This window comes from Chelonoidis abingdonii, chromosome 2 (assembly GCF_003597395.2).
Source record: "Chelonoidis abingdonii isolate Lonesome George chromosome 2, CheloAbing_2.0, whole genome shotgun sequence".
Lineage (NCBI taxonomy): Eukaryota > Metazoa > Chordata > Testudines > Testudinidae > Chelonoidis > Chelonoidis abingdonii.
This window is the reverse complement of record NC_133770.1, coordinates 5,681,347-5,706,313: the sequence shown is the minus strand read 5'-3', so window position 1 is coordinate 5,706,313 and position 24,967 is coordinate 5,681,347. Positions and strand designations below refer to the sequence as shown.

At 49.1% G+C, this 24,967-nt stretch overlaps 1 protein-coding gene across 1 annotated transcript in view; it reads right to left on the bottom strand.

Moving 5' to 3' along the window:
- Window positions 1-24,967, bottom strand: part of LOC116822644 (uncharacterized) — a 93,225-nt gene that overhangs the window by 37,567 nt on the left and 30,691 nt on the right. Inside the window, exons 4-5 of the mRNA XM_075061932.1 lie at window positions 20,183-20,270; window positions 11,164-11,174 (exon numbers count right to left, since the gene is read on the bottom strand). Of these exons, the coding sequence (XP_074918033.1) occupies window positions 11,164-11,174; window positions 20,183-20,270 (99 nt within the window). The remainder of the gene's footprint in view (window positions 1-11,163; window positions 11,175-20,182; window positions 20,271-24,967) is intronic.

The following is a 24,967-nucleotide window of genomic DNA, read 5'->3' as shown; positions in this document are numbered from 1 at the left end:
ACCCGGGGCGGGCTCTGCCGGTCACCGGGAGGGTGGCAGACAGGACTCCAGTGGACCTCCTGCAGGCGTGCCTGCGGAGGGTCCGCTGGTCCCGCGGCTTCGGTGGAGGTCAGCCAGAGCCGTGGGACTGGTATGACCGGCACAGGACCCCACTGCGGCTTGGGGCGGCAAAATGTCTAGAGCCGCCTCTGGTGGTGGAATCTCCATCCTTAGAGGTTTTTAATGCCTGGCTTGACAAAGCCCTGGCTGGGATGATTTAGTTGGTGTTGGTTCTGCTTTGAGCAGGTGGTTGGACTAGGTACTTCCTGAGGTCTCTTCCAACCCTATCTTCTACGATTCTAGGAAATGTCACGTTGGACTGTGTCAAAAGCTTTACTAAAATCAACGATATAGCATATCTCCTGCTTCACCTCTCACACTGGCCAATAGCCTAAAACACCAAAAAAAGAAATTAGGTTGATTTGGGTCATGATTAGTTCTTGACAAATCCATTTTGTCTACTACTCATCATGCTGTTCTACTCTAGGCACTTACACAGGATTGTTTAATGGTCTGTTGAGTATCCAGGTATGGAAGTGAGGCTGACTGTCTGTGATTCCTCAGGTCCTCTTTGTTCCCTTTTTTTAAAGAGAGGTACTGTGTTTTCCCCTCTGTAGTCCTCTGGGGACCCCACCTGCCCTGCGTGAGTTTGGAAGACAATCGCTACTGGTACAAAGATTGCTTCAGCTAGTTCCTTAAATACCCTAGGTGAATGGCGTCCAGCCTTGTCAACCTGAATACATCTAACTTATTTCAGTATTTAATCTGTTTTCCCTATCTGGCTTGTGTTCCTTCTCCCTTCTTGCCTTAAGCATCTTGTCACAATCAACTCCTTTAGTGAAGAGTGAAGTAAAATAAGCATCAGATCATCAGTCATTTTGATGTTGTCTATTATTAGCTCTCCTTCCCTCTTAAACAGCAGACCTGCACTTTCCCTTGCCTGGTGTGACATGTTTTGTGTCTTAGCCTTCCTGGTTATGTCCCTACATACTTGGGTTGTTCTTTTCTACTCATCCTTAGCAATTTGTCCATGATTCCACTTTATGATTTTTCAGAGCACTAAAGAGCACCTGATACAGCCATATTGGCCTCTTGTCATGGAATCAGTGCTCTCTCTCGGCTCTGTGTGGTCCCTGGCAGGAACCCCCTAAAGGGTGACAGCCTTTCTCAGGGGTTTCCCACTTTCCCTCTGGGGTTAAGCCGTTAGGCCCTCCGCCTCCTGGAACTGCACCTCTCTGAGTCCTCAGCAGCAAGCCTGCCTTTTGCTGTGGGCCCCCTCAGGGAGTCTACTCACCCTGGACCTCTGGGGCCTCCACACACAGAGTGAATAATGCCAACCCTGATCTCTAGACCGGAGACTCTCAGCCAGCGTAAAACAGAAGAGTTTATTGAGCATCTGAACACAGCATAGGAAACTCTCAGGGCCTCAGGCCTAGAATCCTTCAGCACAATACATCTAGGTCTCTCCGGCCTCAGGTGGGCTCTGGCTGCTCTCTTCTCCCAGCCCAGAACCCCCTCCTTCCAGCTGGGCATCTGATATCACCGTCCCCCAAGTCTCATCTCTGTCCTTTGTCTTCTGTCCCAGGAAAAGAGGCCTCCAGGTCCTCCTCTTCTCTCAGCTGCTCCTTTCATCCATCCTTTGTTCCCCCTCTGGTCAGGTCAGGTCACCGGGGACCTCTCTCCACAGCCCATTGTCCTCGCACTGGCCAGAACCGGCTGTGACTCCTGAGCTGGGTCGCCTGGTCACCAGTTGCTGGAGTATCCATTCTCCAGGCCATTCGCTGGCCCTCTGTAACAACAAACTCCCTCTCCCACCACCTCATTAAACCAGTAATAACCAGGGAAACTGAGTCCCATGCCCTCTGCATGCAAATCATTGAAAACAACAAGAAACCCCCCTGCTTCGTCACATCTCCACACACCCCCTTTGAGTCTGAACTGAGCGGGGTCACTTAGCCACAGGGTCGGCTCCAGGTTTTTTGCTGCCTCAAGCAAAAAAATAAAAGCCTGAGTGCCGCCGCCGAAGCAACAACAACAACAAAAAAAGGCGGAATGCCGCCCCTTGAACGAGCCAGGGTGCCGCCCCTTGAAAAGGGCCGTCCTGAGCACAGGCTTGGGACGCTGGTGCCTAGAGCCGGCCCTTCTTAGTCAGTGACCTGGAGAGGTTGAAGGCCCATGCCCGGTGATAAAGCATCGGCTATAACATTGGCACTCCCCCTCACATGGACCACCTCCATGTCATAACCCTGGGGGAGCAGGCTTCATCTCAGGAGCTTAGCATTAGCCCCTTTTATCTGGGGAAGCCACGTCAGGGGCGGATGATCAGTGTACACAGTAAAGCGCCGCCCAACAGATACGGCTGCAGTTTTTTAAGGGCCCACACCATGGCCAGGCATTCCTTCTCTATGGCCGTTAACCCAATTAAGATCCTTAGTGGCTGAAGCCATGGCTTGTATGTGCTATTTAAACCCATTCCCTTAGGGTTTCTAAAGCATTACATGCCCTGAATCCTAAATTTTCCAAAGTGACCATTGATTTTGGATGTCTCCAAATTTAGGGAGATCTTGAAGGGGCCACATTTTTGGAGGGAAGTTGCTCAGCACTTTCTGAAAACCAGGCTCCTTTGGGGACATCCTGTGTTGGGCACCCAAAATTGCTAGTCACTTTTTAACAAGTTGGGCCTTAGTGTCTGGATCTCAGTTGCAATTGGGCAGGGGATGGATCTTTTTAAGGAGGATGGCATGTGACTCTTACTCGGGGTCTTTAATTGGCCAGCAGAACTGCCAAGTGATTCATTCCGCTTCATGTCCCCAATCTCCTCCCACAATATGGAAGCAGAGGGCTACAGTATAGGTTTGCAGAATGGCAATTTATTATGCAGAGGAGCCCTGGTGGGCAGCACTGCAAGAGTGGCTAAGCAGTAGGCAGAAGCAGATGCTTTGAAGCTGTTCAGATTGTTATAAGCCTTGCTTCCGATGGTGCTTCCAGTGGAGGAGAAATGGCGGCAGAGATGGATCTGGCAGCATCAGCTGGCTTTCATCTTCTCTGTTTCTGGATCTTGTTAGCCACCTGCTTTGAGAACATCAGCAAGGAAGTCCCAACCATGTCGACGAACAAACTTGCCAGTTCCTCTCCAGAGTCTTTTCCAGCGGCCCCGTGTGACGACTTTAGGCTAGAGAGAAAAGGGGTCAGGATCAGAATCTCCACTCAGACTGAAACTGGCTCCTGCAGCTCCGGGAATGTTACTTTGTTCTCTCTTGTGTTTCATTTGTTATTAGCAATGACTAGAGACCCCAACTTTGATCAGGGCTGTGGTAATCGCTGTACACATGCACAGTGGGAGACAGTCTCTGCCCCAAGGGGCCTACAATCTAGATAGACAGAGGGGTAAAGGGTGAGGGGGTGACAGTGTGACATGGCTGGGTCACACAGCTGGTCAGTAGCAGAGCAGGGAAGTAGAGCCCAGGTCTCCTGAGTCCCAGTCCAGTGCCCTCTCCCCAGGAGCACATGGCCTCTCTGGAGCAGCACAGGGCATCCAACCAGTGTCACTGTGGGCCTGGGTGACTAGTGGGGGAGAGGAGTAGCCCTCAGGAGTGAGTGTATCCTCTGGGCTCTTTGACAGAGGGTGACATCACTCGGTGACTCTGAGGGAGGGGCAGGAGTTGCCTGCTGGAGAGACGGGGTGCAAGGGCCGTGCCATTGAAGGCACAGGATTATAAACTCAGCCATTATCCCTCTCCTTTGCAGTCTGTAACCCTTACGCCCACTTGGGCAGGTCCCTGTTCTAGGATAAGAAGGAGGGGCCATGCTGGGGCCTTTGCCTGGTGTGTGGGACCAGGGACCATTCAGTGTCTGCATCGTACAACGTATGTAAATGTCACTGCCAGACAAAGGCAGGTGGTGAGGAGCCTCCCAGCCCCCTGCCTTGCCCCGCTCCCAGGCACCGTATGGAGCTTTAGGTTTCTTACGTATCCAGTGAGATTAGAATTTGCTCCCTGTGGTTCTGCTGGCGGCTGTAGGTTCCACCTCCAGGCTCGTGGGGCAGGAGGCGTTTGCCAGCTCGCTGCCAGTGGGTGGAGCTGGACACTTTGTTCTGGGGACACTTGGTCAGTGTGAATACCTGGCCAGGATCTCAGCGAGGGAAACCCTTACCCTGCATCAGCCCAGCCGTGAGCAGAGAGGAGGCCGTCTAGGCCACTCACCTCCTCAGATGCCTCCTCACATTTGATAATGATGGAAGGGGGTCCTGTTCAGTGGAGAAGAATCCAGAGCAGTCTTTGACCAGCTGCAAGGGAGAGAAAGAGACCTCAGCATTTACTATCTGGGAGCGCTACCGCTCAGGCCACACGCGTGTGGAGACCTGCTTCCCAATGTGGGTTGTTCACAAGTTCAGCAGGAGGTTGGGAGGCTCAATCTCTTGGCCTGGTTTAGACATCACGTGGATCAGGACCCCATTATGTGAGGCGCTGTAGAGAGACCAGAAAAGATGGTCCCTGCCCTGAGGGGCTCACAATCTATGTAACCCTGGCTCGCGTTCAGTAGCACCTGACTTTGTGAGCTGTTACTGTGTCATCTATGGGATTCCTTGTCTACTCCAGCTGAGTGAGAGGGGCCCACAGAGAACAGCGTATGAGTAAATGTAGATACAGACAAGGAGAGAATGAGCCAAAATCTACACTCAGTTGAGCCAAGTGAGGCTGGATTGCTGTTAGGGCAGAGCATGCTTATGGAATGAGAAGCAGAGTCTTGCAGTTACAGCGCTGGGCTGAGGTTAGGGAAACTTGGGTTGAATTCTCCATGCTGCCACTGTCCTGGTGTGTGATCTTGAGCGAGTCATGTCACCCACCGATGACCTGGGGATAAGAGCAGTCCCCTCGGCAGCCTTTCTTGGTCTGGTCTGTTAGATTGTGAACACTTTGGGCCAAGCAGGGACTGTCTGTGTTTGTGCAGCACCTGACACCATGGGCCCTGATCTCATATAGGATGTCAAAGTGCCAGTGTACCACGAATAATATTTAACACAAGCTGCATCCCCTTCTCCTTTTGCCCTCAGGGATAGTTCCCAGGTAGAACAGTGCCCCAGCTGACAACAGCAAACCAGAGATTAAAAGCCGTGTAGTCCTATAATCAGGGTTTGGATAAATGAATGTATGTTTTCTGTGACCTTGATGTAAGGATCAGTAATAGGACACAGCGGAAGAGGCACTGTACCATAGCCCCTTCCTTCCTTTACGTCTCTGCTTGAAAGATGTTGTTGGGCATCTGTGTGATCAGTGAGTAAGAAGAGCAGAGGGAGGTGTCTCTGTGCAGGGAGTGATCCTTACCCGTCTTCTTTGAATTCACACTGGTTGGTCGCGGTTCCCTGATACGAGGCACACTGTCTCTTTCACAGTGAATGTCAGCGACTGGATAGTTTTAGAAGACACGTCTAAAAAGAGATTCAACGAATAAGGAAAATTAACATTCACATGAGCATCAAGGCACCAGGCCCACTTTGCCTTCTAAATATTTTTTTCTTTGATGTTACAGATTGGCATCACTTTTCAGAGCAGTTAAAAAGGAACCTAAGCTTGAACTGAACCTAAAAAGTAACTCAGGCAACTTTTCCAGTCAGCACAGGTGTCAGTAAACAGGGCATTAATGAAAAATTACATACATTAGAACATAGGATAGTGTATGCAGATTTTGATTGCCAGGTATTGCTCTGTGCCTCAGTTTCCCCCCTAAAACACAGATAATAATATGTCCTTTCTCCACCCTTTGTCTTATCTAATTAGATTGTAAAGTTCTGGCAGGAACTGTCTCTTGCTGTGTGTTTGTACAGCACCTAGCACAATAGCGCCGTGGTCTTGGCTTGAACCTCTAATGCTCCTGGGATATAAATAGTATCTCAGTTAGGTCCCTCCAGGAAGAATAGTGCCCAGCACTTTGTTACCACTTGATAAATAATGGCAATAAGGGACTATCAAATGTCTGTAAATTAAATCTGGCTTCTACACACTGCTAAATTTGAATTATCTGCGCAAGGGGACCCAGGGAGGGCACTGAATTCAAAGAATTTCTCCTCTGAAACCTTTTTAAATCTTCAGAAATCCAAGCCTTCAATGATCAACCAGTATTTATTTGTAAAGGCTCAGAACCCAGACAGAAAAAACAAAAGAAAACAAAAGAATTCCTTTAAGAAAATTGAAGAACTGTAAGCCAATCCCATGATTTTTTCAGGGTGGACTCATTCTCTTATAACACTTGTGGCTGGTCACCCGCTTTGTGCCAGGTGCTGTACAAATACAGATTAAGATGTTCCCTGCCCTGAATTGCTCAGAGTATAATTCAAATGGAAACCTTCTCTGCCTGCTGAATCTGAATGAACTGCTGTGGTCAGGCCCTTCCTCTGCAATGGGACCAGGAAGCTGCTGTGTGGTAATGCAGGGAAATAGCTGTCTGGCTGCTACCCGTCCCTGCACGTATTTCACTCCCTCTTTAGAACCAATTTTGGCCATGCTGCTTTCAGTGACTCCAGCTGGCCTGTCGATAAATTCCCTTTTCTTCCCCTTCCCCATCCTCTGCCTACTTGGATTGTGAACAGAAACTGTCTTTCATGGCACCACCAGAAATCAGCCCTGGATAATAATGAGGGTGCAAATACCAGACTGTAGGTACAGGAGTCCAGCATCAGAGGCAGCGATTTCCATTGACCTGCTCCATGAGCTCAAGTGGCATTGAATATACACAGGCCACAAAGCAATTCCCCAGGTCACTCACCCAGTCTGGCTGCGGCTCAGCTTCCAGGAGCCGATAGGCCAGTGTTGTGCCTGGCTCTTGGTTGTAGATCTGAACTGCAGCTAAAACCGCAGCCTCGTGGCTTAGCAGAGGGGACGATGTGGTCCATCTGTGGGAGCTGCTGTGCCCACCCCGATGAGCGCAAGACTTTCAGCGCTCAGGTCTCATTCCTGTCCCATGTTGCTGTGGCATTCGTGAGCGCTGGGTGGGCAGCCCAGTTCTCCCCTGGAAGAAGCCCTTTTATACACTGGCCTGCCTCTCCGTGTGGGTACTGCCCTGGCTACCTGCTTGGGTCCTCCTCTTACGGTTGGCTTTTCCCCATCATCTGCAGGAACGTTTCCATTGGTCACCCTCCAGACAGGAACGGCGGGAGGCTGGGTAGGGAAAAGGGGATCCTTTCAAAAAAAGATTGCATGAATCATTGCACCAATTGCAAAACAAGCTATGTGTGGGATAGGGGGGTGGGGATCTTAGAGCCGGCCTCTGCGCTGGAAAGGGCAGAGCTCGTGTCTTAATTCTGTTGGGGCCAGGATCCGCAGCTGGTTTAAGTTGCCATGCATCCATGGCTTTCATGGTTCTCTGCTGATTTTACACCAATAGAAGACTGTCCCCTTAAAGTCCAACCAACCAAGCTTTACCCACAGCTCTCAGTCCAGAAATCACACAACAGCATCCCCTAGAGCCAGTCAGGTAGGCTCCCAGGTCATTGGATGATAGGGTGTTGCCACCACTAAATCCAAGGGCTGGGAACGTTACAGTTCATCGGACTGGATAACCACACATTGAACTGCTCTGACAGGCCACCTGCTCTTTTTATCCCCTTAGCAGTGGGGGCTCCCCCATGTCAAATAGGAAAGACCTGTTATAAGCTGAGAGCTCTTGCTATCATGAAACTTCTATGAGTCCCGTAAACCCGTCCCTTTTAATGTTATTCCATTGCTCCTTAGGTCATACTCCTCAGCCCCCTTTAGAAATGTATCCCCCTCTCATGGGGTTAGTCCTTTGTGGCTGCTGCCCTTTTTCCTGCATCCTGTATTCACAGATGGCCCAATTTTACTGCTCTGCTGTGTCCCTTGCCCAAAGAAAACTAGAATTAATTGCGAGTCAGACTTTCATGAGACGCTGTCTTAGATATGTTACCAAAAGCACATTTAATCCATTCGCCACATTCCTCTTCATTCCCACTTGAGTCCTGGCAGTTCTGTCAAGCACAGCAATCAAAGAGTCGACCGCTTCTATGTGTTAGAGCCACGTTCTCTGTGTTCCGAGATGTGGCCCTCGCAATAACTTTTTCCCTTCTACAACAAACCGTGAACAGTGTGGTGTATTGCTGGCTGTGAGCCCCCGTTCATCGGATTCTGCTGCGGGCGAATGCGAACGGAAGTCTCAGGGATTTCTTTCTTCAGCTCATTTCTTGCATTATTTCTGGCTTATCGTTTAGCTACGGTTTGTTCCAGGCAGGACGGCGGGGGTTTTGTAACCGGCCAATTCCATCCCTCCCTGTGCGGTATTGAATTAAAGCTGGTGCTGTGCCGACGGGGGGGTTGGCTGGCCGTGGCGCTCGGACCACATTACTTCTTTATCATCAGTTGCTGAATGCTGAAATTCTTGGAAGTGTCTTATAAACTCCCGTTAGCATCATCTGATCCTTGTACCTTGATAAAATTTAATTTACTTATTTAACGATTTGTAAACCGTGATCACCAACTCATTATTTTGTCCAGCGCTGAATTTTCCTCTCAACCTATGGAGAGCCTCTTGGCATGGTGCCCCTCTGGGGTATAGGCTTGATGCGACTTGTACCTGGTCACAGTTTGGATTTTAGATGACTGATTTGCCTTAGTTTGCAAACTCCTGTGTGACTTCCAGCAAGTCACTTTATCCGTCTGAGGCTCCAGTTCCCCCATCTGTGACTAAGGGATCCCACTCTTCATCCGTTCTGGCCTGTTTAGAGTGCAACACTCGTCAGAGGCAAATTATTCTCCTGTCCTTATGTGTGGTGTACAGCTCTTAGCCATAACTGATCTTGGCTTGGCTATGTGCAGGTGCTAGTGTCATATGATAATAAGAAGCCTGATTGCTCATATGGCAGTGAAGAATTCAGCTACCTCGATCTTTATCCTTCTGGCACTTTCTATTGAATCGTGGTTGCTACTTGAGTAGCCCCTTTGCAGCTGGCTGTGTAATGCAGTCCTAAGTGTTTAGCAACTGCTCAGCCAAGGGCGCTTGCAAACGTTTAGCCAGTCTCCTTCTTGAAAGTGATCTGTTTTACAAGGATGTATCTCTTGTAATCCTGTCAGATTGTTCTCTGTGCATTTCTCCAGCTGCAGCTCGCTAGAACAATACTGATCACTGAACCCTGCTTATTCCCAACCACTCCTGCTTAATATGTAATTTGGGGGGGTTGCTTCTATGGTTTTCCCTGTGTTACCAGCATGGCCGGCTCCAGGTTTTTTTGCCGCCATATGAGCGAGGGAAAAAAACAAACCATGATCAGCTCATTGGCAGCAGCTCCACTGCCTGCCACTTTCTTCTTTTCAGTGGCATTTCGGCAGCAGATCTTTCCCTCCGAGAGGGATCGGAGAGACCTGATCGTTGAGAGACCCTGACGTGTCACGCCTTCCCCTTCGGCCAGCCTTCAGCACTTGCTTGCTGAGCTGGGTGCCTGGGAGCCAGCCCTGGTTAACAGTGTATCTGCACTACAATGAATCCTCGAAGCACGGAGCACAGGCTCCTCTGTCTGAACACCAATCTGGCCTTGGGCAACTGATCAGAAATTTATCCCCTTCATGGCAGTAACAAGTCCCTCAAAGCAGCTCTTTCTCCAGAATCTCACTGACATATCTGTCCCTGTATGCCCCGGTCTCCCGAGCTGGAGGGAAGCTGCCCTTCTTCATAAGTCAGCCAGCAACATCTTCCCTGTGTCCCCCACTCCTCAGATCCTGGAATCCAGCCCCTCCTCCAGGACCAGCCAGTAATTGATTTCAATGGCCATTCTCTCCTGCTCATACGGTCCCCACCTCCCCACACCGTGCCCTGCGTGCGGCTCCTCCACAACTCCCCAGCCCTGTTTCCCTGGTCTAAGAGCAGAGGAGATGCACCTACAGGCATTGAAACTCTGCTTTTCCAAAGTTCGGAGGATCAGAGCACAGAGATTCAAAATGCCTCAGAATTTCAATGGATACCACTGGTTTCCGTAGAAGCTCTGTGTGTCCTCCTGAAGCCTTCAGCTTAATGAGAGACCCGTAGTCTGCCTGAAGGGCTTTTAAGACAGGTTTTGGTTTTAAAGGGGACTAGTGGGGCCATACTAGTTCCAGGCTGATCCTTAAAGACTGTCCTCATCCAATGGTGGCTACCAGCCAACTCCAGGGCTTCATTCCTGGGATATGGGGCTTGGCGCAATGGGACTGCATGAATACCGGGCCCTGAACAGGGGTTGCCATGTATGCAAATCACTGATATAAATAATTTTTGCCCATGTGAATTTTCCCCTAGAAAGAAAATGGCTCTTGGGGCTTTCAAAACATACCCTGTGTCTGCATCACACCAATGATACAAACGTATGCAGAACACTACACACCCGTCGTGACTTACACGTGTGAGTGGGGTGGTCCTGTTGTGTTGGACGTCTGTGATTTACCACTCACAGAACAGATAGTAGCCTTTCATATTCTCGGGTTACTGCTTTACGTTAGAGGAGACAAAGATAATGGCATATCTTGTGCCTGGAACACCCTGCAATGGAGATTATAATATTTCTACTAAGACTGAGTGTCTGAGGAATGTTTAGGAGAGTGGTTAATTAGACAATGTCTGAGTTACATACACATCGTAATATATGAATTCTGCTTTTTAGAGCAAGTACTTCGACTTGAACGAGAGCTAAGTGCTGAGGTTATTCAGAACGGGTCTCCTGCTCTCACCTACACAGCACTGGAACGTTATGGCAGTTGCAGGTTTGCTTCCCAAATGCGATGGTATTTCTTTTGCGAATGCAGGAAATAGAAGTTACTTGGGTAACACCCACAGTGGTTTGCTCACTGGAATAGGGTTTCTAGTCCATTTCTTTGCTGTGCTAAGTAAAACCCCAATTCCACAGTATTGTGCAGACGGACAGATCCTGGCACCCATGGGGCACCCCATTGCGTCTTCATTGCGGTTCATGTGGGCTCAGGGCTCTGTCCTTTAGAATAACTCCAGATTTGGGTCTTAAAAGTTGGAGCACTTGTACTGTTCAGAGTAGAAATACGGGGCATTTTTTAATAGTGAAGGTAATTGACCACGGGAACAATTTACCTCGGGATGTTCTGGATTCTCCATCACTTGCAGACTTTCTGTCAGGACTGGATCTCTTTCTAAAAGAGATGCTCTTGCGCAAATGGCAGCTACAGAGTTGAGGCAGAAACGACTGGCTGAGGTTCTTTGGCCTGTCCTATTTTCTGCAGCAGGTCAGACTAGATGTCCACAATGGTCCCTGGTGGCCTTAACAACTAGAACAATGAAAGCTATGAAGGTCGGCAGCAATGCTTCAGTTACATATATTATGTGGTTTCAAATTCCTTTCTCAGCAAAAGCTTGGAAGCTCCCTCATCTCTGCCTCTTCTTACAATGGCATCATTGTTAGCACAAGAACCTTCTTCTCTGCAGCTCCTGTCAATCGTACCAAGCATCTATCCGTCAGATGAAATTTTGTATAAAAATTCCAAATCCATTCAGTCCCTGTGCTTTACCAGTGCCTCTCACATGTCAAACTCAATGAAGAGTTTAGTCATATAATGACAAGTGAGTGTTGCCCAGAAGTGTGTCGAGCGGTCTATAATGTGTGCACAAAGTTGTCAGTCTGTCCTCCACCACACACCTACACATTCTCTCTCTCTCTCTGTACACACAGTCTCCCAAGGCAGACATGCTGTCACACACAATGGAAAAAATCATACTCTACCTATGGGATAAATTCCTTGCTGGTAATAGTGCCTCTTGATCTGTTGAATTTAATGGAGTTATGCATGTTACCATCAGGTGAGGTTTCCATTGATTATAACCTGGGTGCCTAGAGATGCAGGTACATTTGTCCCAGGAGGATCACTAGCAGAGTGGGTGCAGTGAGATATCTCCCTGGGCAAGGAGCTGAGTGTGAGAGAGTGTACTGCTGGAGGATTTAGGAGACCAGCATGATCAGACATCAGATCTGTGGTGAGGATAAAGAATGTTTGAGGAGAGGCCCCTGGGGAAGTAGCCAGGAGTTGTAGCTGTCATGCAGCTTTACAGGAGGCACTATAGACAGCTGCGATCCACAGGGCCTGGGCTGGAACCCAGAGTAGAAGGCGGGCCCGGTTCCCCACAAACCTCCCAACTCCTGATCAGACACAGGAGGATTTGACCCAGACTGGTTAGGGAAGCATCACTGAGGTGAGCAAATCTGCCAAGAAGTTGCAGGACCACCAAGGTAGCGAAGAACTGTTTGTCACAGCGCAAAAAGTTGTCCTTCTGTCCTCCACTCACCTACACAGTCTCTCTCTCTCTCCCAAGGCAGACATGCCGGTCACACCACAACAGGAAAAAATCATACCCTACCTATGGGATAAATTCCTGGTAACACGTGCCCCCTTGATCTGTTGAATTTAATGGAAGTTATGCCTGTACCATTCAGTGAGGTTTCTCAGTGATTATAACCTGGGGCCTAGAAATGCGGGTACATTTGTCCCACCAGGATCACTAGCAGAGTGGTGCAGTGGAGATATTTCTCCCTGGCAGTGGTTCCCTGAAGACAGCTGCAAGGGCTGTTTGCCCTCTGGACACTGAAAGCCGTACACTCTTGTAATGTGCAGTGTGCAACCTAAGCTCATGATTCCAGCTGATTTGAGTTCCCATCTCTGCTAGTCCTGGCACATTTGTAACAGATATTCCTGCAAAGGAAGCAACAGCTTTTTGGGAAACCTCACGTGCAAAACAAACAAAATTCCCAAGGTCAGAGTGACATTCAGGGGTGTCCTAGTGGGCGACATGACGCCCTTCCCAGCACTGCATGGGGAGAGGCGCATGTCCTGTTGTGGGCACTGTGGCCACAGCAGCCACTACTATCACTGCTCAGCAGCAGACCCAGAGCTGAGGGGAGAAGAATGTGTGTGACAGCTACTGCGACCCCTGCAGGATCTTGGGATCAATGTGTTTCAAACCTGGAAATTGCTTCGGTGGATTGTGTCCTATTCCCTGGTGTGGGGTACCAGACTCCTCCAGAATACCAAAGATTCGGGGGGTGAATTAAGATGAGTCACTAAAACTGAACCATTCTAGAGAGGTATCTGCTCTGGAGAGGTTGAATAGATTGATTCAAACTGGGATTTCCAGAGACAAGCAGAGAAAGGCTTGGTGTATAAATAGGAGCTGAGTTTAAACTGACACGGATTCTGATTCCAGCAAACGGACAGGGCCTTCTCCAAGGGGGTCCCCAACCTTTGCAGATGTGTTAGAAAGACTTTGGCCTGGCAGGACTCCATAAGACTGGTGGTGCTTCCTGAATGTTCTAGTGTGTGCATAAATTGTGGGTGCAAGGAGCGAGGCGGAGGGGAAAGGTTCAAAGTCAAACAGTTAATGCTGAAATATTCCAGAGCTTAACTATCCTTAAGTTAGAAGTATTTCCTAATATCTAACCTAACTCTCCCTAGTTGTGGATGAAGCAATTGCTTTGTGTCTACCTTCGGTGTCCATGGAGAACAATTGACCACCATCCTCTTTACAACGGTCCTTAAACACATCTGAAGACTGTATCGGGGGTCCCCCTCAGTCTTCTTTCTCAAGACTAAACATGCCTAGTTTTTTCCCCTTTCTCATAGGTCAGATTTTCTAGACCTTTTATCATTTTGGTTGCTCTTCTGGTCTCTCTCAAGTTGTTCATGTAGTTTTTAAGTGTGCACCACAACCAGACACAGCACTCCCGCGGGGTCTTCGGTTTCATTCACTGGCTAACCACAAGTGTCACAAGCAATTTCCTTAGACACTCACAGTCTCCCAGTATCACCCCACCAGTGCCACTCGTCCTGGGGATGAATGGTTATGAAAACCAACACCCCAATAAAAAGAAAAAGGTTCTCTCAATTCCCAAGAATCAAGCTCCAGACCCAGGTCAATATAACTCATCAGATCTTACCCACAAATCACGCTGTTGCCAGTCCTTTAGAATCTAAAATCTAAAGGTTTGTTTATAATGGAAAAAAGGTAGAGATGAGAGCTAGAATTGGTTTAAATGGAATAAATTACATACAGGAATGGCAAAGTTCTTAGTTCAGGCTTGTAGCATGATGGAGTAAACTGCAGGTTCAAATCAAGTCTCTGGAGTACATCCCCACCTGGGACGGGTCATCAGTCCCTTGTGTAGAACTTCAGCTTGTAGCAAAGTCCCTCCAGAGGTAAAAAGCAGGATTGAAGACAAGATGGAGATGAGGCATCAGCCTTATATAGGCTCTCCCAGGTGTAAAAACTCTTTTTTTTCTTACTGTGGAAAATTACAGCAAAATGGAGTTTGCGGTCACATGGGCCAGTTCCTGCACACCCTGCTGAGTTACAAGCCATATCAGCCTCCTCTCAATGGGTCAGTTGTGTAGCTGATGGTCCTTAGTGGGCCATCAAGCAGGCTAAGCAGAGCTAACATAAACTTGTCTGAGGTATCACCCAGAACTACAGCATAAATTTGAAATACAGACAGGATAGAGCCAATACTCAGAACTTCAACTACAAAATGACGCATACATACAGACAGCGTAATCATAACCAGCAACCCATAATCTGGTCTTAGACACCTTATATGACCCCCTTTACATAAGATTTAGTGCCACTACAGGACCTTGGTTGCAACCATGTTCCATATAGTCCCATTTATACCAATAACATCACAGCAAGTCCTCAAGAAAACCATTTGGAAGCACTTGGAGGAGAGGAAGATGATCGGGAACAGTCAGCATGGATTCACCAAGGGCAAGTCATGCCTGACCAACCTGATTGCCTTGTATGATGAGATAACTGGCTTTGTGGATATGGGGAAAGCAGTGGACATGATATATCATGACTTTAGCAAAGTTTTTTATACAGCCTCTGACAGTAATCTTGCCAGCAAGTTAAAAAAGTATGGATTGGATGAATGGACTATAAGGTGGATAGAAAGCTGGCGAGATTGTCAGGCTCTATGGGTAGTTATCAATGGCTTGATGACTAGTTGGCAGCTGGTATCAAGCCGAGTGCCCCGGGGGTTGGTTCTGGTGCCGGTTTTTCCAACATCTTTATTAATGATCTGGATGATGGGATGGATTGCACCCTCAGCAAGTTTGCAGATGACACTAAGCTGGGGGGAGAGGTAGATATGCTGAAGGGTAGGGATAGGGCCCAGGGTGACCTAGACAAATTGAAGGATTGGACCAAAAGAAATCTGATGAGGTTGAACAAGGGCAAGTGCAGAGTCCTGCACTTAGGACGGAAGAATCCATGCACTGCGACAGACTGGGGACCTACTGGCTAAGCAGCAGTTCTGCAGAAAAGGACCTGGGGATTACAGTGGACGAGAAGCTGGATATGAGTCAGCAGTGTGCCCTTGTTGCCAAGATGGCGAACGGCGTATTGGGCTGCATTAGTAGGTGCTTTGCCAGCAGATCGAGGGAAGTGATTATTCCCCTCTATTCGGCACTGGTGAGGCCACATCTGGAGTATTGCATCCAGTTTTGCGCCCCCTACTCTAGAAAGGATTTGGACAAATTGGAGAGTCCAGTGGAGGGCAACGAAAATGATCAGGGGGCTGGGGCACATGACTTATGAGGAGAGGCTGAATGAACTGGGCTTGTTTAGTCCACAGAAGAGAGAGTGAGAGGGATTTGATAGCAGCCTTCAACTACCTGAAGGGGGTTCCAAAGAGGATGGAGCGCTAGGCTGTTCTCAGTGGTGGCAGATGACAGAACAAGGATCAATGGTCTCAAGTTGCAGTGGGAGAGGTCTAGGTTGATATTAGGAAAAACTATTTCACTAGGAGTGTGGTGAAGCACTGGAATGGGTTACCGCGAGGAGGTGGTGGGCAGGGGCAGCTCCAGTCCCAGCATGCCAAGCACGTGCTTGGGACGGCATACCACCCGGGGCGGGCTCTGCCGGTCACCGGGAGGGTGGCAGACAGGACTCCAGTGGACCTCCTGCAGGCGTGCCTGCGGAGGGTCCGCTGGTCCCGCGGCTTCGGTGGAGGTCAGCCAGAGCCGTGGGACTGGTATGACCGGCACAGGACCCCACTGCGGCTTGGGGCGGCAAAATGTCTAGAGCCGCCTCTGGTGGTGGAATCTCCATCCTTAGAGGTTTTTAATGCCTGGCTTGACAAAGCCCTGGCTGGGATGATTTAGTTGGTGTTGGTTCTGCTTTGAGCAGGTGGTTGGACTAGGTACTTCCTGAGGTCTCTTCCAACCCTATCTTCTACGATTCTAGGAAATGTCACGTTGGACTGTGTCAAAAGCTTTACTAAAATCAACGATATAGCATATCTCCTGCTTCACCTCTCACACTGGCCAATAGCCTAAAACACCAAAAAAAGAAATTAGGTTGATTTGGGTCATGATTAGTTCTTGACAAATCCATTTTGTCTACTACTCATCATGCTGTTCTACTCTAGGCACTTACACAGGATTGTTTAATGGTCTGTTGAGTATCCAGGTATGGAAGTGAGGCTGACTGTCTGTGATTCCTCAGGTCCTCTTTGTTCCCTTTTTTTAAAGAGAGGTACTGTGTTTTCCCCTCTGTAGTCCTCTGGGGACCCCACCTGCCCTGCGTGAGTTTGGAAGACAATCGCTACTGGTACAAAGATTGCTTCAGCTAGTTCCTTAAATACCCTAGGTGAATGGCGTCCAGCCTTGTCAACCTGAATACATCTAACTTATTTCAGTATTTAATCTGTTTTCCCTATCTGGCTTGTGTTCCTTCTCCCTTCTTGCCTTAAGCATCTTGTCACAATCAACTCCTTTAGTGAAGAGTGAAGTAAAATAAGCATCAGATCATCAGTCATTTTGATGTTGTCTATTATTAGCTCTCCTTCCCTCTTAAACAGCAGACCTGCACTTTCCCTTGCCTGGTGTGACATGTTTTGTGTCTTAGCCTTCCTGGTTATGTCCCTACATACTTGGGTTGTTCTTTTCTACTCATCCTTAGCAATTTGTCCATGATTCCACTTTATGATTTTTCAGAGCACTAAAGAGCACCTGATACAGCCATATTGGCCTCTTGTCATGGAATCAGTGCTCTCTCTCGGCTCTGTGTGGTCCCTGGCAGGAACCCCCTAAAGGGTGACAGCCTTTCTCAGGGGTTTCCCACTTTCCCTCTGGGGTTAAGCCGTTAGGCCCTCCGCCTCCTGGAACTGCACCTCTCTGAGTCCTCAGCAGCAAGCCTGCCTTTTGCTGTGGGCCCCCTCAGGGAGTCTACTCACCCTGGACCTCTGGGGCCTCCACACACAGAGTGAATAATGCCAACCCTGATCTCTAGACCGGAGTGACTCTCAGACAGCGTAAAACAGAAGGGTTTATTGAGCATCTGAACACAGCATAGGAAACTCTCAGGGCCTCAGGCCTAGAATCCGTCAGCACAATACATCTAGGTCTCTCCGGCCTCAGGTGGGCTCTGGCTGCTTCTTCTCCCAGCCCAGAACCCCCTCCTTCCAGCTGGGCATCTGATATCACCGTCCCCAAGTCTCATCTCTGTCCTTTGTCTTCGTGTCCCAGGAAAAGAGGCCTCCAGGTCCTCCTCTCCTCTCAATTGCTCTCTCATCCATCCTTTGTTCCCCTCTGGTCAGGTCAGGTCACGGGGACCTCTCTCCACAGCCCATTGTCCTCGCACTGGCAGAACCAGCTGTGATCCCAAGCTGGGTCTCCTGGTCACCAGTTGCTGGGGTATCCATTCTCCAGGCCATTCACTGGCCCTCTGTAACAACAAACTCCCTCTCCCACCACCTCATTAAACCAGTAAATACCCAGGGAAACTGAGTCCCACGCCCTCTGCATGGAAATCATTGAAAACAACAAGAAACCTCCCTGCTTCGTCACATCTCCACCACCACCCCCTTGAGTCTGAACTGAGTGGGTCACTTAGCCACAGGGCCGGCTCCAGGTTTTTTTGCTGCCTCAAGCAGAAAAAAAAAAAGCCTGAGTGCTGCCACCGAAGCAGCGACAACAACAAAAAAAGGCGGAATGCTGCCCCTTAAAAAGTGCCGCCCCCAAAGAGCCGGGGTGCCGCCCTTGAAAAGGGCTGTCCCGAGCACAGGCTTGGGACACTAGTGCCTAGAGCTGGCCCTTCTTAGTCAGTGACCTGGAGAGGTTGAGGGCCCACGCCCGGTGATAAAGCATCAGCTATAACATTGGCACTCCCCCTCACATGGACACCTCCATGTCATAACCCTGGGGGGAGCAGGCTCCATCTCAGGAGCTTAGCATTAGCCCTTTTATCTGGGGAAGCCACGTCAGGGGCGGATGATCAGTGTACACAGTAAACCGCCGCCCAACAGATATGGCTGCAGTTTTTTAAGGCCCCACACCATGGCCAGGCATTCCTTCTCTATGGCCGTTAACCCAATTAAGATCCTTAGTGGCTGAAGCCATGGCTTGCATGTGCTATTTAAACCATTCCCTTAGGGTTTCTAAAGCATTACAGGCCCTGAATCCTATATTTTCCAAAGTGACCATTGATTTTGGGTGTCTCCAAATTTAGAGAGATCTTGAAGGGGCCACATTTTTGGAGGGAAGTTGCTCAGCACTTTCTGAAAACCAGGCCCCTTTGGGGACATTCTGTGTTGGGCACCCAAATGCTAGTCACTTTTTAACAAGTTGGGCCTTAGTGTCTGGATCCCAGCTGCAATTGGGCAGGGGATGGATCTTTTAAGGAGGATGGCATGTGACTCTTACTCTGGGTCTTTCATTGGCCAGCAGAACTGCCAAGTGATTCATTCCGGTTCATGTCCCCAATCTCCTCCCACAATATGGAAGCAGAGGGCTACAGTATAGGTTTGCAGAATGGCAATTTATTATGCAGAGGAGCCCTGGTGGGCAGCACTGCAAGAGTGGCTAAGCAGTAGGCAGAAGCAGATGCTTTGAAGCTGTTCAGATTGTTATAAGCCTTGCTTCCGATGGTGCTTCCAGTGGAGGAGAAATGGCGGCAGAGATGGATCTGGCAGCATCAGCTGGCTTTCATCTTCTCTGTTTCTGGATCTTGTTAGCCACCTGCTTTGAGAACATCAGCAAGGAAGTCCCAACCATGTCGACGAACAAACTTGCCAGTTCCTCTCCAGAGTCTTTTCCAGCGGCCCCGTGTGACGACTTTAGGCTAGAGAGAAAAGGGGTCAGGATCAGAATCTCCACTCAGACTGAAACTGGCTCCTGCAGCTCCGGGAATGTTACTTTGTTCTCTCTTGTGTTTCATTTGTTATTAGCAATGACTAGAGACCCCAACTTTGATCAGGGCTGTGGTAATCGCTGTACACATGCACAGTGGGAGACAGTCTCTGCCCCAAGGGGCCTACAGTCTAGATAGACAGAGGGGTAAAGGGTGAGGGGGTGACAGCATGATATGCATGAGGTCACACAGCTGGTCAGTAGCAGAGCAGGAAGTAGAGCCCAGGTCTCCTGAGTCCCAATCCAGTGCCCTCTCCCCAGGAGCACATGGCCTCTCTGGAGCAGCACACGGCATCCGACCAGTGTCACTGTGGGCCTGGGTGACTAATGGGGGAGAGAAGTAGCCCTCAGGAGTGAGTATAACCACTGGGCTCTTTGACAGAGGGTGACATTGCTCGGTGACTCTGAGGGAGGGGCAGGAGCTTGCCTGCTGGAGGGACAGGGTGAAAAGTCCATGCCATTGAAGGCACAGGATTATAAACTCAGCCATTATCCCCTCCCCCTTTGCTGTCTGTAACCCTTACGCCCACCTTGGGCAGGTCCCTGTTCTAGGACAAGAAGGAGGGGCCATGCTGGGGCCTTTTGTCTGGTGTGTGGGACCAAGGGCCATTCAGTGTCTGCATCATACCACATATGTAAATGTCACTGCCAGACAAAGGCAGGTGGTGAGGAGCCTCCCCAGCCCCCCTGCCCTTCCCCACTCCCAGGCACCATATGGAGCTTTAGGTTTCTTACGTATCCCAGTGAGATTAGAATTTGCTCCCTGCAATTCTGCTGGCAGCTGTAGGGTTCCACCTCCAGGCTCATGCGGCAGGAGGCCTTTGCCAGCTCACTGCCAGTGGGTGGAGCTGGACACTTGTTCTGGGGATACTTGGTCAGTGTGAAATACCTGGCCAGGATCGCAGCGAGGGAAACCCTTAACCCTGCATCAGCCCATCCCTGAGCAGAGAGGAGGCCGTCTAGGCCACTCACCTCTGCAGACGCCTCCTCGCATTTGATAATGACGGAAGGGGGGTCCTGTTCAGTGGAGAAGAATCCAGAGCAGTCTTTGACCAGCTGCAAGGGAGAGAAAAGAGACCCCAGCATCTTACTGTCTGGGAGCGCTACCGCTCAGGCCACTCGCGTGTGGAGACCTACTTCCCAATGTGGGTTGGTCACAAGTTCAGCAGGATGTTGGGAGGCTCATCCTCCGGCCTGGTTTGGACATCGCAGTGGATCAGGACCCCTTTGTGCGGGGAGCTGTACAAACACAGACCAGAAAGATGGTCCCTGCCCTGAGGAGCTTTCATTGTAAGTAGCCTTTGCTCATGTTCAATAGTTCCTTACTTTGCAAGCAGTCACTGTGCGATTCCGTGTGTACTCCAGCTGCGTGAGAGGGGCCATTTAGGAGACCTTGGTTGAATTCTCCTCTCTGTCACTGTCCTGGTGTGTGACCTTGAGTGAGTCACATCACCCACCGGTGACCCGGGGGTAAGATCACTCCCCCTCGGCCAGCCTTTCTCGATCTGGTCTGTTTAGACTGTGAACACTTTGGGGCGGGACAGGGACTATGTTAGTGCAGCACCTGACACCATGGGGCCTTGATCTCATAAGACACGTAAAAATGCTAGTGTACCACAGATAAGATTTTACACAAGCTGCATCCCCTTCTCCTTGTGCCTTCAGTGAGGGTTCCCCGGTAGAACAGTGCCCCAGCTGACAGCAGCAAACCAGAGATTAAAAACCATGTAGTCCTATAATCAGGGTTTGGATAAATGAATGTATGTTTTCTGTGACCTTGATGTAAGGATCAGTAATAGGACACAGCGGAAGAGGCACTGTACCATAGCCCCTTCCTTCCTTTACGTCTCTGCTTGAAAGATGTTGTTGGGCATCTGTGTGATCAGTGAGTAAGAAGAGCAGAGGGAGGTGTCTCTGTGCAGGGAGTGATCCTTACCCGTCTTCTTTGAATTCACACTGGTTGGTCGCGGTTCCCTGATACGAGGCACACTGTCTCTTTCACAGTGAATGTCAGCGACTGGATAGTTTTAGAAGACACGTCTAAAAAGAGATTCAACGAATAAGGAAAATTAACATTCACATGAGCATCAAGGCACCAGGCCCACTTTGCCTTCTAAATATTTTTTTCTTTGATGTTACAGATTGGCATCAGAGCCGCACTGTGCGAGTGCTGTTCACACACATACTCAGACAAGGCCCTTGCTCTAAAGAAGAGTGTAAATATTGACTTATTCAATTCTACTGAAGTAAACAGTTATTAATAATCATTCTCAGCAGTAGTCTAGGGCCTTGAATTTTTCAAATGCTGTTCAAAACCTAAATTCCGGAAAGTAACTTCATATATGTGGCCTAACTCTGATGTAGCTCCACTGTCTCAGGTGGGCTGATTTGCACAGATGAGGCTCTGGCCCATGTTTCTACTGCATGAACAAATAACTAGTATCTTTGCAATTGTCTTCCCCCGACCCTGGTCCTCTGCCCTTCACTTAGAAAATCCAGTCACTCAGTGTTTCTGCATGTGTTTTAATTCCTGAAAGTGAGATTCTGGTCTGAAATGACATGGTTCAAGTGAACTCCTGGGACCCAGGTCTTATTGCTTCACTGTAATTTCTGTATGTAGGTTTCTGTCTTGCAGAAAGTTACTTGTATGTGCAGGTGTTTGCAGGATTGGAGCCCAAGTGTCCTCCTTTTGGGCTTGATCATGAAACACTCTGAACACTCTGTGTGGTCTGAGCACCCTCAACTTCCACTGACCTCGCTGTGAGCAGAGGGTGCTCGGTAGCTCACGGGATCAAAACTTTCATTAAAAGTATGATTATGTCCCCAAATGGAATGTTTGCTCATTCTCTTTGAACACGTGTGACTGGCCACCGCCTTTGTGCCAGGTGCTGTTGCAAACACAGAGTAAGACGGTCCCTGCCTCGAATTACTCACAGTATCATTTCAAATGGAAACCTTCTCTGCCTGCTGAATCTGAATGAACTGCTGGGGTCAGGCCCTTCCTCTGCAATGGGACCAGGAAGCTGCTGTGTGGTAATACAGGGAAATAGCTGTCTGGCTGCTACCCGTCTCTGCACATATTTCACTCCCTCTTTATAACCAATCTTGGCCATGCTGCTTTCAGTGACTCCAGCCGGCTTGTCGATAAATTCCCTTTTCTTCCCCTTCCCCATCCTCTGCCTACTTGGATTGTGAACAGAAACTGTCTTTCATGGCACCACCAGAAATCAGCCCTGGATAATAATGAGGGTGCAAATACCAGACTGTAGGTACAGGAGTCCAGCATCAGAGGCAGCGATTTCCATTGACCTGCTCCATGAGCTCAAGTGGCATTGAATATACACAGGCCACAAAGCAATTCCCCAGGTCACTCACCCAGTCTGGCTGCGGCTCAGCTTCCAGGAGCCGATAGGCCAGTGTTGTGCCTGGCTCTTGGTTGTAGATCTGAACTGCAGCTAAAACCGCAGCCTCGTGGCTTAGCAGAGGGGACGATGAGGGCGTGGGGGCTGCTGTGACCACCCCGATAAGCAGCAGGACTTTCAGGCAAGTCTCCATCCTGTGCCCTGTGGGATTCAGTGAGATCTGGGTGGGCAGCCCAGTCTCTTCCGAGGGAAGCCCTTTTATACACTGCCTTCTCCGTGTGGACTAGTGCCTCATTGGCTGCCTGCTTTGGCCCTCCCTTAACGGGTGGCTTTCCCCATCCATCTGCAGGACGTTTCCATTGGCCACCCTCCAGGGCAGGAATAGGGGGGAGGTCGGTCAGAGGAAAAGGAGGATCTTTTCAAGGAAATTGCTGAAATCATGTGCACCAATTGCAAAACAACCTACGGTGATGGATAGGGGGTATCTAGAGCCAGCCTCTGCATTGGGAAAGGCTGAGCTACATGTCTTAATTCTGTTAGGCCAGATCCGCAGCTGCTATAAGTTGGCATAGCTCCACTAGCTTTCATGGTTCTACGCTGATTTACACCAATAGAAGACGTGTCCCCTAAAGTCCAGACAACCAGAGCTTTACCCCACAGCTCTCAGTCCAGAAATCGCACAACAAGCATTCCCCTAGAGCCAGTTTCTAGGTCCAGGTCATTGGTTTTGATGGTGCCACCGCTAAATCCAAGCGGAGCGTACAGTTCATCGACAGTGGATAACGACACACTGGACTGCTCCTGACAGGCCAGCCTGCTCTTTTGGATCCTTAGCAGTGGGGCTCCCCCATGTCCAATAGGAAGACCCTATTATAATGCCTGAGAGCTTTTGCTATCATGAAATCTTCCTATGAGTCAGCCTAACCCGTCCCTTCTTAATGTTATTCCATTGCTCCTAGTCATACTCCTAGCCCCCTTTAGAAATGTATCCCCCTCTCATGGGGTTAAGTCCTTTGTAGGCTGCTGCCATATTTTCCTTATCCTGTATTCACAGATGGCCAATTTTACTGCATGTGGCTGTGTCTCTGCCCAAGAAAAGTTGAATTAATTTTGAGAGTCAGATTGCATGAGACACGTCGTAAATGTGTTACCAAAAGCCAGTTATATCCCATCGACCACTTCCTCTTCATCCACTCGTCTTGCAGTTCTGTCAAGCACAGCAATCAAAGAGTCAGACCTCTTCTTTTTATGTGATTAGAGCACGTTCTCTGTGTCCAGAGTGGGGCCCTCGCAATACTTTCCCTCCTACATAAAATATAGCGAACAGTGTGGCCGGTATTGCTGGCTGTGAAGCCCCCTTGATCAGGATTCTGCTGCAGGATGAGAACAGGAAGTTTCAGGATTCTTTCTTCAGCTCATTTCTTGCACATTCTGGCTGACCGTTTAGCTACGGTTTTGTAATCCAGGCAGGACGGACGAGGTTTGTAACTGACAATTCCATCCCTCCCTGTGCGGTATGTGAATTAAAGCTGGTGCTGTGCCACGCGGGGTTGGGTGGCAGTGTGCTCGGACCACTTACTTCTTTATCAGTCAGTTGCTGAAATGCTAGAAATTCTTGAAGTGTCTTATAACACTCTCCTGTTAGCTCATCTGATCCTTGTACCTTGATAAAATTTAATGTACTTATTATAATGATGCTAAAACCGTAATCATAAAATCATATTTTGTCCAGCTGAAATTTCCCTCTCAGCCTAGGGAGAACCTCTTGCATGTGCCCCCCTGGGGTATAGCTTGATACAGACTTGTACTTGGTCACAGTTTGGATTTTGATGACTGAATTTGGCCATTACTTTGCAAACTCTTCTCAGCTCCATGTGTGACTTCCAGCAAGTGACTTTATCTGTCTGAGGCTCAGTTCCCCTTCTGTGACTAAGGATCCCACTCTTGGTCCGTCTGGCCTGTTTAGAGTGAACACTCGTCAGGGCAATGATTCTCCTGTCCTATGTGCGTGTACAGCTCTTAGCATAACTGATCTTGGTTGGTATGTGCAGGTGCTAGTGTCATATGAAATAAGAAGCCTGAGGCTTATGGCAGTGAAGAATTCAGCTCCTGCTCTTTATCTTCTGGCACTCTATTGAATAGTGGTTGCTCTGAGAGTCCCCTTGCAGCTCTGTTGCAGTCCTAAGGTTTAGCACTGCTCAGGCAAGGGGCCTGCAAACTTTTGTAGCCTCCTTCTTGAAAGTGCATCCATAACAAGATGTTCTCTTGTATCTGTGAGATGTCTCTGTGCTTTCTCCGTGCAGCTCTCTAGCACAAACCTGATCACTGAACCCTGCTTACCAACACTCCTGCTTAATTGAAATTTGGGGGGTTCTTCCACAGCCTCAGAAA